Source organism: Callorhinus ursinus, unplaced genomic scaffold (assembly GCF_003265705.2).
Source record: "Callorhinus ursinus isolate GAN/ISIS: 27379988/994484 unplaced genomic scaffold, GSC_fseal_2.0 scaffold12, whole genome shotgun sequence".
In the NCBI taxonomy this organism is placed as follows: Eukaryota; Metazoa; Chordata; class Mammalia; order Carnivora; family Otariidae; genus Callorhinus; species Callorhinus ursinus.
This window is the reverse complement of record NW_027397074.1, coordinates 31,741,068-31,754,483: the sequence shown is the minus strand read 5'-3', so window position 1 is coordinate 31,754,483 and position 13,416 is coordinate 31,741,068. Positions and strand designations below refer to the sequence as shown.

Below are 13,416 nucleotides of genomic sequence, written 5' to 3'. Positions count from 1 at the left end.
TGTTTGCCCTGAAATCAGGGGACTTCTTTTAAGTTCTGTTGCCCTTTTTGGTTATGTTTGTCTACACCAACTTTCTCCATCCTGCTCACCTCAATACCCGTGAATATTGTACATCTTTCAGTCAAGTCTCTTGCCCTCACTGGAGTGATGGAAGGAAGGAAGATGTTTTTCTATCAGTTTTCAGAACAGAAGGGGGCACCGCAGCTTCCCCACAAAAAATAGTGGGGGAGGGGGACCATACACTTGAGGAAAAGGGGGATCTGGGTGATTTGAAGAAGCAGACAGTTGGTGGCTAGGCAGTCTAATTATGACAAATACCTACTGGAAAATACAAATGATAAACTATATTGCATTATTTGTCATTTGTGGCACACATTGATAAATTTGCCACTTCTATGAGTAGTACAAATAGTAGAAAGTGAAGATGAAGAGATTTACGTTGGGTAGTATGTTTGCTGTCATAGTGACTTCGTCATCCTGCCTAACGGATTCACCAACTCTGCCCATTTTAAACCAGTGCATACATTTGTACACGTCGTCAGAGCCTTGATACATTTGCATATATGAATAAAGATAATTGAACGTTTGAGGTCCGTGGCAGTTAACAGGGAAGATTGAGACGTCCTTGGAAGAGGTTTTTAGAAAATGAGCCCACGCTCTCACATGAGATTTACTAGGTACAAAATGAAAGCATCAACCATCTGAAACAATGCTCTGTGTTCTAGTTCTCATTTGTTCATTCCTCCTAGTTCATCAAAGTGCGTTCAAGGGGCAGGGCGTTTTAAAAGATCCTGTACCATTTTGCCAAATTCTAAATCATATCCCTTGTTTTTCATTTTGAGAATAATAAAATAATTATTTCAGTACCATTTTGTCCCCAAAAGTCTTTTTCTCAATACCTATATTTAAATTTGTATGAAGGAAAATAACCTCATTTTCAAATACTTCATGAGGAAACACACCCATCCACGAAGTTCAAGAGTTTTTAGGCAAACAGCACTTCTATCAACATATCAAGTATTCCATTTATTGCACCTTTCAAATTTTGGTTCCAGTGCTCTCTCTCTCTTTTTTTTTTTTTCTGAATTGATGAAAATTTCTGTATTAGATAAAGGGGTGAGTTACTTTCTTTATTGAAGTTCTACCATGTTTGCCATTTTGGTGCTGTTGGATGAGAAATACTTCACCTTCCCAGCAATGAACGGTAATATGTTTGAAACTCACATATAGTTTCTGCTCATATAACATAACAACACCTATATGATACTTACTATACATGCTACATGCTCTTTGAGGATCTTTATAGTATATTAACACATTTAACCCTCACAACAATCCTTTGGAATAAATACTGATATTGCCACAATAAAAGTGAGAGATCAATGTATTACCAACAAACACTGTGGAGAACATTTTGGGACACTCTGTGCAAGTCATCTTTAAAGAGAAATCTAATCAAAAATGACTTGATGGTTTAACTTCTTGGCTTTATTAAGTTCTGATAGGCAATTAAAAGCAACTTAATTTCCCCACCCCTTACCACTTAGCAAAGAGTCATTTCAGCTCTTTGCCATGAAGTTAATTTGTTCAGACATTATCTGGCATACATATGAATTAAAAAAATCTAGAGAAAGCAATTAAAGACCACTTTCACCCTTAAATTAAAGATACTTTCTTGATTTAACTGTACCATTCAGTGACAAAGTATTAAAAAGTTAAGCAATTACTTCTAAAAGTTGAATAGTATGAGAAGTGAGGTTGTAGAAATCATAACAAAGCCACTCTATCGTCAGTTATTGGATTGACATTGTACCAGGTTACCTAGATATTTATCTCTACTCTGCACTTAGCTGCTAGTCAGTTTGTTATAACCAATTCAGTGCAATGCTTTGTTCTCTCTTATGAAATTTATTTTATTGATTCATAGCAAGTTTTCCTTCATGTCTTCTACTCCAGATCCTCCACGAAATGATGGAAGAAATTGACTATGATCATGATGGGACAGTCTCTCTGGAGGAATGGATCCAAGGAGGAATGACAACAATTCCACTTCTTGTGCTTCTGGGCTTGGAAAATGTAAGCATTTACACAAAGAGGGTGGCCTGGTGGTAAGTCAGTGGGGTTCTCTATTACACATTTTTTTTTAAATTTTTTTATTGTTATGTTAATCACCATACATTACATCATTAGTTCTTGATGTAGTGTTCCATGATTCATTGTTTGTGCCTAACACCCAGTGCTCCATGCAGAACGTGCCCTCCTTAATACCCATCACCAGGCTAACCCATCCCCCCACCACCCTCCCCTCTAGAACCCTCAGTTTGTTTTTCTATTACACATTTTGATTATAAATTGATCTGGCCATTTTCTATCATTAAGCATGTAGTGAGTGTCTGGACCTTTTAATAAGTATGCCACAAGGCAATTTAATAATAAGTCCTGTAGTCATCCTTGCCACAAACACATTGATTCATTTTAGGTGCTACCTTATTATTTAATACATAATTTCTCTCTTTTTTCTCTATTCAAAGTACAATCTAGTTTAAAAAACTATTGACCTTCTTATCATTTTATTTACTGCGAGAAACGCCCTAAAATTATTGCATTCTCTGGTTCTTGGGGGCTCTATCTCATTCCACAATCACCCTCCCCATGAAGAAAATCTGCTTTATTGATAACCAGTACTTGGAGAAGCCAATTATATATTGAGGTAGTTGAGAATATATAATATATACATATTATATATTGTGACATATATTTTATATATATATGAGAAACAAATTTTTCTTTTTTTTTAAGATTTTATTTATTTATTTGACAGAGAGAGAAACAGGGAGAGAGGGAACACAAGCAGGGGGAGTGGGAGAGGGAGAAGCAGGCTTCCCTCCGAGCAGGGAGCCCAATGCAGGGCTCAATCCCAGGACCCCGGGATCATGACCTGAGCCGAAGGCAGACGCTTAACAACTGAGGCACCCAGGCGCCCTGAGAAACATAAATTTTTCTTACATATCATCAGATCAGCCAGGCTTTCATTCTAAGTTTAGCAAAAGTTTTCTTGTATCAGTGCCTCCAGTGGTAATTAAATAGTGCTTTGGGGGAAAAGAAATCAACCTAAGCTCAGAATGGGATATGACAGCGACTTTGAAGCCAAAACTTGCTACCCAGCCTTGATGTCAGTTTCAGTAATCGTTAATTTCAAACTCAGTGAGTCACTACTGAATTTTTGTATTTAGCATTAATAAACAAGAATTAACCATACCATGCATATAGTAAAATGTATAGTTAGATTCAAAGAGCTTTACTGATGGAAAGCACACATACAGTATTTAGAATTTTGAGCTGCAAGAACATAACGTCCAGCACTTGGCTGCTGACTCCAAGACTTTGCATACTTCTTGTTACCAGAGATAACAGTTTTGCAGATTCAAGACTATGCCACAGTTACTCAAGAGACCAGATTTTTAAAAACCCTCAAGAAATCTTACAGTCTGTGTTTGTAAAACATGTAAGAATATATACAAATATGTTTGTACATATTTTCATATGGGTTTGGGAATATATAAGTGGGCTTCAGGAAAGTAACTTTTGTCTCTTTTTCACCTGAATCTTCAAATTCTTTTCTATTCAGGTGAATCTTACCCTTCATGAGGCCCATAGGATTTTAGATATGGCCAGAGGAAGGCAGAGAAAAGTTACTAATAGATGATATACAGGATGTTATCCTTAGAGTAAACATTAGAACAAAGATAATATAGATCTTATTGTTAATACATACATATTTCTACATTTTGATAATAAATGAAGCAGTATTTCCTTGTATCTGATGTTCTCATACTATATATAACCAGGTATCTTTTTGTAATAACCTGTTGTATAGCTCTATATTATAAATATTTGTTCAATTGTTTAATACACCTTCTGACAAAGTGTATGTAAGCCAATCAGGAGAAAACAAAAAGAAAATTTGTAAAATGTTAATATTTTAAGGTTTAGTGTATATTTTACACAGAAAAAGTTGTCAGATGCTAGTCAAGGAATTTCTGATAATAACAGTGCTCCCAAAGAGAATTTTATATTTTTGAGGCTAAAATTGCACTTATTCTAAATATTTGTGGAAATTTTAGTGTGAGAGAATGTGCAGGAATGAGTAAGTCAACCACTTGGTAGTTGGGGTTGTTGGACAGCGAAACGCAGAAATGCAGACTTAGTCATCTATACTTAAAATAGTACAGAAAGATTTTGAAATGATGTTCATTTTTGGAAACTATTATTTAGAAATACTTTGTAATTCAGTTAGTAAATATGGATATTTTTAAAGTTATGAAAATAGCATGGGTAAATATACTCCGCAGATCTATATGGATTTAATTCAAACTCTTTTAAATAAACAGTACCTCATCAGTTTCTGGTGTAGCAGTAACTTTATTTCAACGGAATGAGAATTCTTTGTCATTAATTTCTGTCAGGTTAAGCATACCTAATTTACTTTATAACCCTATTCTTAAATTTATGGTTTGTGTTTTTAGTCATAGGAGATGTTTTTGGGGCTTAACAGGGGAAATCAATTAAGGGTTTCAAAGCAGTACCCAGTGCTACGTTTCAACACTGTGTTCCCAGTCAAAGACACTAGATGGCAGGACAACATCGTTTAACATTTACAGATCAATTTAAGTAGGAGATGGCATTTTTTTTCCCCCCCCTGTACGGAACAATTCAGAGAGTTAAATCCCTTTTCCTTCGCTTTTTTTTAAAAAAGAATAAGCCAATAATCTTTTGAATTGTCTTTTAATAAAATGTATAAGCCATGTAATTATGATCACAAAACAGAGCATTTATTTGTTAGAAGCAGCTTTTTAATTCCAAGGCATGGAAAGTGTTTTACAAAGCAGGAATGACACAATGACAACTGAGTGATGAGGGACCTTTTTTAGTAATTGAGATTTATTTCCTTTTCTGTAGGCAGTTAATGTGTTATGTTATTACCTATAGAGAATGTGATTCATGATGCCATTTCCCCCCTCCCCCTAACCCCCCCGCTTTTGCTAATCAAATTGGAAATCTAGCAGCTTTAGGTTGAATCCAACCATTTATTGTGCAGCCTGTCTTGTTATGTTGTCCTATATATTCTTGTCTTCTGTCAATTATGAGCTCAGGGAGTAGATTCTAATTGAGAGTGCATGTTAAATAGCATGGTGTATTTGAAAGTGACTGTGGTGTACTAGCCAAATTACACAGATATGAACATTGTCTTGGGAGAGCAATCCTTACTTTTAATGCAAAGCAGAACAGTTGTGATTTCATTGTAGTTTATTTTTCTCTATCAACAGAATTTAAAAAGCTACTCTATTTTGAATATTATCTGTTTGGGAACCAAAATCAGAAATGTAGTTTATCAGAACCTAACTTTCTATCTCTATCCTTTCTCTTATAAGAAGTCCATCAGACTTAGCATACCCAATAGGAAATGGTACAGTCTCTTACGTCTGAAGGAAAGCTGAGAGTTTGGGTGGCACTTGTGGATTTGATTACACCTGAGGCATAGTCATTTATACAGGAGACTTACTCATTCTTCCTTTGGCGTTCACCTCACTGAAGAATTTTACAAATTCAATTTTGAATGAAAATATTTTATTTGAAATTAATTGCATCTAGCAATAACTCTGCTGTAGTGATTAGCAAACTTTGTCTGTAAGGGAACAGATAGATAGTAAATAATTTAGGCTTTGTGGACTATAAAGTCTCTTTTGCAAATGCCCAATTCCTCTGTTACGGCTGGCGTAAAAGCAATCACAGACACTAGGTAAAGGAAAGAGCGAGGCCATGGTCCAATAAAACTTTATTTACAAAAATAGGTTGCCAGTCAGATTTGACCCAAGGGCCATAGTTTTCTGGCCCCTGATTTATTCTGTCACTAGTCTGTCATATTACACAGAAAAAGTTTTAGTTTATTTTTAGTCATTGAGGAGAAAGGAATCTAATACCCTTTATTTAACTCACTTAAGACAACCCCAGCAAGATGTGTGGGCTAATGAAGAGATAGTATGCTAGTAGTGAAGTTCAACAAATTGATCTTTACCTTGGCTCTATTCTTAACTAACGAGGTCATTTTGTGCTAGCCAGTCACCCTCTCTGGACACATTAAAAAGAAGCTAGGCAAGAATGTCCTTTTCTTTTTCTAATATTATGTCAGTTTGGACATTCCTTTTCTTAGGTGAACAAGGTAATTTGTACTGCTCCAATTCCTAGAGTGTGTAATCTTGGATCATTATTAGATTTTTCAAGGAAAATTCCTGAATTCATATTATCATAAAAACAGAAGTACACATTTACGTAGGAGCCTGGCTTAATATAAGACTCCCTTACCTTCTTAGTCTTGGATTGTAGTCTGGCATGTATGACTTTTGAATGGATATGTGTTTTGACTTCTCTATATGTATTCTCAGAATCCTGGACTTTAAACACTATATGTAATTTAAAATTTGCTGTTGATCAAAATGTTTTAGGACGTATTTTTTTTTTTTCACCTGACTCAGCAAAGTGAAAGTAAATGTTTGGTGTGCCTCCTGATTTCTGATGGAATCTATTTCCTGATGAAATTTCTGAATATAATGGAGAGCTGAAGACGATGCATTCTTAATAGACTAAGCTATATTTGGAAAACTAATGCTTCTCACTCTATTTTTTAAAATTTAATTTGGTTGAGATGTTGTTTTGCTGTTTATACATTGCTCAATCTAGAAAGGAATTATGAAGCTGGATAAATGCAACAATTCTTGAGATTCCAGATTGGGTCATTCAAGGGAAATGACTATGCGATGTGATGGGCTGCTGCATTTTCATTTGAACCCAAGAATGGCAGGGCCTGAGCCTGACCTAAGAAAGTGGGGTCTGGAGATAAGCAGTTGATATCAACTCCACTCAGAATTTTAAAATGTCTCTCTGCATTTTCCTTGTCCAGACCTGATACAGCTCATCTTTTTGTCTAAAAGAGCAGTTTCTTTTGTATTGTTATAGTTTTTTGGAGACCTTGAGTAGAAAAGTAAGGTAATTTAATGGTCCTTATTATTTAATGAGTTGGAATTAATTTGCAACATTAGCTCTTAAATGTGTTTTAAGTGAGGTCAGTTAAAACAGGGATGTGGCCATGTATGGAAGTTAGGAGCATTTTGGCTATGACATTAGTACAATTTCTCCTTGAGGTCTTTTGAAAAAAATGATATTATTTGTAATAGTCCTAGTTCACTTGAACATGATGTGTGATCTTAGATGCATTTAAGGAAAAACTAAAATTTTAGAAATCACTAGAATAGGGGCGCCTGGGTGGCTCAGTCGTTGGGCGTCTGCCTTCGGCTCGGGTCAATGATCCCGGGGTCCTGGGATCGAGCCCCGCGTCGGGCTCCCTGCTCGGTGGGAAGCCTGCTTCTCCCTCTCCCACTCCCCCTGCTTGTGTTCCCTCTCTCGCTGTGTCGCTCTCTGTCAAATAAATAAGTAAAATCTTTAAAAAAAAAAAAAAAGGAATCACTAGAATAATGAAATAGGTTTCAAAAAGTTCCAAAGGGCATACTTGCCTTTGAAACCTCCTTTTGACTATAGGGTAAAAAAAGGGGAGGAAGAACGTGGAGCTCCTTCTCCATGTGAACTTGCTTACATTTCATTAAGTATTTCTCGGTCGTAATCGGTTCACACAGAACTGAACTGTTTCAATTTTAAAACATAGTGTTTTATAAATATCAGGAATAAATTTCCCTTAAGAGTGATGTCTGGTAATGAAAAAGTGAGAACAAAATTTTTATGAAACAAAGTATAGTAAACCTACAAACATCCTTCTCAAGTCTTTTGGCTGAAACATTGAGATGTTACACAGCTCAACCCAATGATGGTAATAATACTTGCTGTTTATATAACACCAGTGTTCTGAGGAGCTAAATTGACTTCACAGATATTGTATAATGAAAGCTCACACCACGGCCTGGTAGAGGAAAGTAGGTGCTTCCATTTTATTAGAGAGGAAAATAAGAAGAAATGTGAAATGCCTTATGTACATTTTCATAGTAGGCCAGGAACAGAACCTTCTGGATTTCTTCATCATTTCTTGTTTAGAAAAATGAATTCCTTTCTATGACAATAAATATTTATTTGTAATAGAAGTACTAATAGGACTATGCTTTAGTGGCTGATAGAATATAGTAAGGGACAGATTCTCCCCGTCCCCCACTAAGTTTACCATCTAAATAAGACAAACAAGACAAGACATGAAAATACAGAGCACTGGAGTATAATTTGCACTGCTGAGAAATAGTTGGCTCCTGGTTTCAATTTCTTCTCTTGAAGTCACATACATATTTCATCCTTCGCATATTTTGGCAATGTATCCAGTTAAGAGTTATAAAGCTATTTAATTTGTTTTTTGGTAAAGTATTTTATGTCTGGGTAATGGATTTGTACATCAGTTGCAGCCTGTAACATGGCTAAGTGTTCTGATTGACAGAACACCCACGTTCAGACTTGTTTATTTTTTGATAAGGAAAATGCCAGCTAACTTAGTCCATATGTGCTCTTCAACAGGATGAGGCTTATTCACATGTAATGGACACTCATTTAAAAATAAAATGACAAGGATTATGAGAACAGTAATACATATGAAAATTAGGTTTTTTCCCTTTCCTCTTTTCACTTAAGAATCTTAGTTTAAGCTAACTTTATTTATCTATATCTCTATATTATACCTATCTATCTATCCATCTCTCTCTCTGTATATTAAATTAACAACCCCATTACTTAAACTTTTCACTCAGGATGTTTTATTCTTATTTGAAGGAATAGCAATTTTAAAATATTGACAGTTTGAAAAATACAGCAATGCTAAACAAATATATAAAATGTTCCATTCATATAATAATGATATTAGAAATCTTGTGATTCAAACAAACCAGCACTGGATTCAGAAATTACTATAAAACGTATTTCTTAATTTGTGGAAGAAAATTGAAACACAAGTGTCTTCTGATGTCCTCTCCGTGACACACTCTACATAATTGCTTTTGTTGAGAGCTTGTTAGTCCTTTGTCAAAAAAAAAAAAAAAAAAAAAAAGGAATCTGAGCATTGTCAAGAACTGTGAAGGGTCTGAGAGTTACCCTACTTGTAAGTTAACAAGTTAGCTTGCTAACATTTCATGAATACTGGCAGAGGACATGAGACACCTGGGTCAGAAACAAAGGACTTCTTTATTTACAGCAAAGCAAACAATAGGAGCTGCATGTCTGAGCTAGTTCTCCGGGCCTGTAGAGTCCCCCAGGGGTCATGGGGTGTGGCCCAAGGAATCACTGTGCACAGCATCAGAGCTTGGAACCCTTGGCTTGGGGAAACTAAATCTTTTATAATGTGCAGTAAACAAACCTACTTGACCTTTTCCTAGAAGGGAGAGATTATTTTTATTATACTGGACAATAAGTAAACCTGCCCTCTCCTCCGGAGGGAGATACATCTCTATTGCCCAAGGCTGTTTGTTTTTCAAATATCATTGAAAAGATAGCCTGGAAATAAAGGACGGTTCTGCTGGTTACAAATTGTGCAGAAATTCAAGACACCCACAGAGAGTTATCTCCCAGGAAGCTTTTTCATTAATGTTTCATATTATGATGCAAATTTGACATTTCTGGTTCTAATGTGAGAATTAGTTACTATGGATGTAATCAAGTATTTCAAATTTGGTGGTTTATCTCTTGACTAGAAATAGGAAAAAAGTGGTCGGGATGCATTATTAATATGTTAGTATCAAGAGAAATTAAAGGATCTGGACATGTGTATGCTGTCCCACTACTACAGAAATTGTGTTAGTGTCCCAGCACGCAGCAGGTGATCAAAAAGTTTTATTAGGTGAATGTATTCTGAAAAATATGACAATTAGGCTAATGTGAAAAATCATGTCCCATAATGGTTTCTGTAGAATAAGTGATGTCTAAAATGAATCCGAATTTGATACAAGTTGGTGAGTGGTGTACAAGGACTACATGTGAATGCAGAAAATGATAGTGACAAAAGTAATGATACATAATAACTTCATTTAGTATCTTGACCTTCTTGTAAGGAATTCAAGAGACTCATGAGCATCATATTATTTCATTTTACTTCAATCTGAACAATACAGATGTAATTACATACCTATTAGAGAAGTAGCTATTATGATACTATATAGTTTTACTTAGAAAAATAAATCATAATTATAGTTGTTATGCTAAATGTGAATTAATTTAAACCTAAGGTTTTATTGCAGCAAATAACTACAGTAATTGATATAAATACAGTAATATAGTTTTAATATTTTAGCACCTTTCTATGAGATTAAAATATTCATATTTTACAAAAGAGGAACAACCAACATGATAATATAATTAGGTCCTTAAAAAATTTTACCTTTTAAAATTTGCTGTTTGTGACATATAAAAATATGCTAATGTAAATTATAAGCTGTAAGTAATCCCCAACTGATGTCTTAAAATATTACCAATAACTTACCTTTCAGTATTGTGTTTTCCCATCCCATTCTGTCCCATCCCACTGCCTCCTTTAAGACCCCACCCTCAAGAAATTTGCACATTCCTACTACTAAGCAAGGGTTAACATTCTTTCCAAGTTTTTATTTGTCAGGTTCTTCCACTGAAGAGTGTTTTCTCTTTCTTTATTCATTTATTTGTTTCTGGAATTGTGCTAAGGATAAAATATTCAAAGGCGAGACAGACATGTCCTCGTTCTTAGGGAGTGCTCAGTTTGGCAGGTCATTATGATGGTTTGGGACATGCTGTCGGACTGTTGACATTAGACAAGAATGTGTGCGTTGCTATAGTATCCGAGATTTGTTAGCAGGATCTCATTCCACTAGAGCACATGTGTTTTTCTAGACTCTTTGGCGATCTTGGAGAAAGTCAGGGATGAAATAACAGATTGTCTTCAAATGCCTCCGTCCAGCTCTGAGTTTTATTGGCACTTGCATATTCCTCTGTTTATTTCATTAAGTGAAATCTGTTTCTCTTACGTCCTGTGCAGAACGTGAAGGATGATGGACAGCATGTGTGGCGACTCAAGCACTTTAACAAACCTGCCTACTGCAATCTTTGTCTGAACATGCTGATTGGTGTGGGGAAGCAGGGCCTCTGCTGTTCCTGTGAGTATACTTGCTTTGCCTGGATGTCATCGCCTCCAGTGAGGAAAGGTTGATTTCATGGAATAGTCCTATTTGTAGATGGAGACCTAAGAAATCATTCTGACCTCCCTGTACCTAGGATTTATGTTTCCCTGCAGTATGTTCCTAAATGTTTAGGTCACTCTAGATTTAACTTTCTTCAGTTTTAGGAAACTCTCCCTTTGGAAAAGAGTTAAGGGCATTTGCCAATTCATCAGCCATTTTCTTTCCATTGTAGTTTGACTTACGTATGATTCCCATTTTTTTCTGGGATAATTATGAAAAAACCCACCGGTTTCTCATATTTGTATTTTACTCGTATTTGTCCTTTAATTTTCAAGTTAGCCACTTTATTCGCATTGTCTTCCTATAATGAGCCAATTCTTTTAGGTCTTTTAAGAAACAATTAGATTAATTGATTATTAATTTGCATTCAAATTAAGAATACAAACCAATCTTACACCTCACGCACATGATTTTTAATGCTATCGTGAGGAAAACCTTCCTCTATAGTTAATGGATATTGGAACCTGAAGGATTGCCATCTCATGAGTTGTGGCCATTATTTCCATTTCAGTACACTTATCTTTGCAATTTTCATTGTATTCTGTTGAGTGAGTACTGCCCACTAGAATTTTCTGGTGGAATATATAACAATTAATTTATAAAAATCACCTAAGTATTTTTAAATAAACAATATTTATACCCAAGAAATGTTACATTCTCTAATGCCCCTGTTAAAACAAGGGATACTGTGTCCTCCTCATTAAAGTATGACATTCTCTTGGTCCAGCAATTTGTCCATCCATTTCCTTTTCTGCTCTCTATGGAGTTACTGAAAATATCAAGTTTATTAAACACAGCCCATTTTTGTGCATTCACATTAAATCTAATTTCTTATTTGGCTTCCATACAGTATATGGTTTTCCAATACTATTTTTAGGCAGCAGGGTCTTTGGTAGTATATCTGAGAATTGATTTCCTTTCAGATGTATTCTTTGACATTAAAAACCATGTTTTAGTGATATCAATTAACCACATTTAAGTGATGTTAATAAGTTTATATGAAATTGTAATATGTCACTTCAGAGGGCAGTTTCTGGTGGCCACATTTGAAAAGCTAGTTATGCTAGGACATTCTTTATGTACAAAGGAAGTAATTTGTTTTTCAAGTCTTGTTATTTTTAAAGTAAAGGGTTTTTCATGGTAGATTCTATGGATGGGAGCATATGAAACAAAATGGTAACTCAAATAATGTGAGTGATGTCATATGGAGAGTGAGAATTTTGTTCACAAATTGTAACTGACCAGTGTGGCAAATGCATTACTCAACATTATCACCAATATGGGAAAGAAGAAAAAGTCTGGCTTCTTTCTCATTGTGACCAAAGGAAATCACAATGTGGATATTTTGGAACAGTTTTACTATATGACTATTATGTAGATTTAGTATTTTTCATTCTAATTCTATGTAGTGGTTTGTTTTTGTTTTATTGAGAGGGATGCATGGTCAATTTTTCTTTAGTTTTTGTTCTATTTATTTATACATTTTCAGAAAATGTTGTTCCTTTTGGACAAACAGTACCATGATGGCAAATGAGGGATAAACTTATACTGAAGGCCTGGCATGTGTGATGAAATCTACTCTCTGGAAATGGACTAATCAGCCATTTAAGGTTTAGATAAATCAATAGAGAAAGTAGCATAAACTCATGGGCTTTTATTTCCATGCCCTCCAGCTGCTCTCATGCCTATACTTTGTAAAATATAGATCTCTTCCTTCTAGCAAATGACACCAAGCCATTTGGCAGTCATCAATTTGTCTTTAATATTTCTGTCATCTGGGAATTATTGTGAAAAATTTGAGTGAGGCCTGATTTAATTAAGCATTTCCTGCTATGCCGTGATAGAGGAGTCTTGGTTTTTCACATGCATAATATTTCCTGTACTAATTGGCCTTTTGTATTCCATGGTAAAAACAGTCAACTTAGACTTTTTCTTGATGTAGCTGATTGGATTGATTAGGGAGCAGTGGATATGAAATGAGGTTCTGTTAATGTCATTCTTTCCCTATAAAATTGCAATCAGGACCAGGATTAGCTCTGAATGGGTGTACATGTTTCTTTTCAGTTTGCAAGTATACAGTCCATGAGCGCTGTGTGGCTAGAGCACCTCCTTCTTGCATCAAGACCTATGTGAAGTCCAAGAAGAACACTGATGTAAGTGTGCGGCTCTG

General features: G+C 35.3%; 1 protein-coding gene across 9 annotated transcripts in view; it reads left to right on the top strand.

The window, feature by feature from the left end:
* DGKB (diacylglycerol kinase beta) overlaps positions 1-13,416 on the top strand; it is a 710,493-nt gene that overhangs the window by 204,195 nt on the left and 492,882 nt on the right. For all 9 annotated transcript variants that reach the window (XM_025873283.2, XM_025873279.2, XM_025873282.2 and 6 more), the window contains 3 exons: positions 1,957-2,076; positions 11,045-11,162; positions 13,311-13,399. In XM_025873283.2, coding sequence (XP_025729068.1) covers positions 1,957-2,076; positions 11,045-11,162; positions 13,311-13,399 — 327 coding nt within the window. The remainder of the gene's footprint in view (positions 1-1,956; positions 2,077-11,044; positions 11,163-13,310; positions 13,400-13,416) is intronic.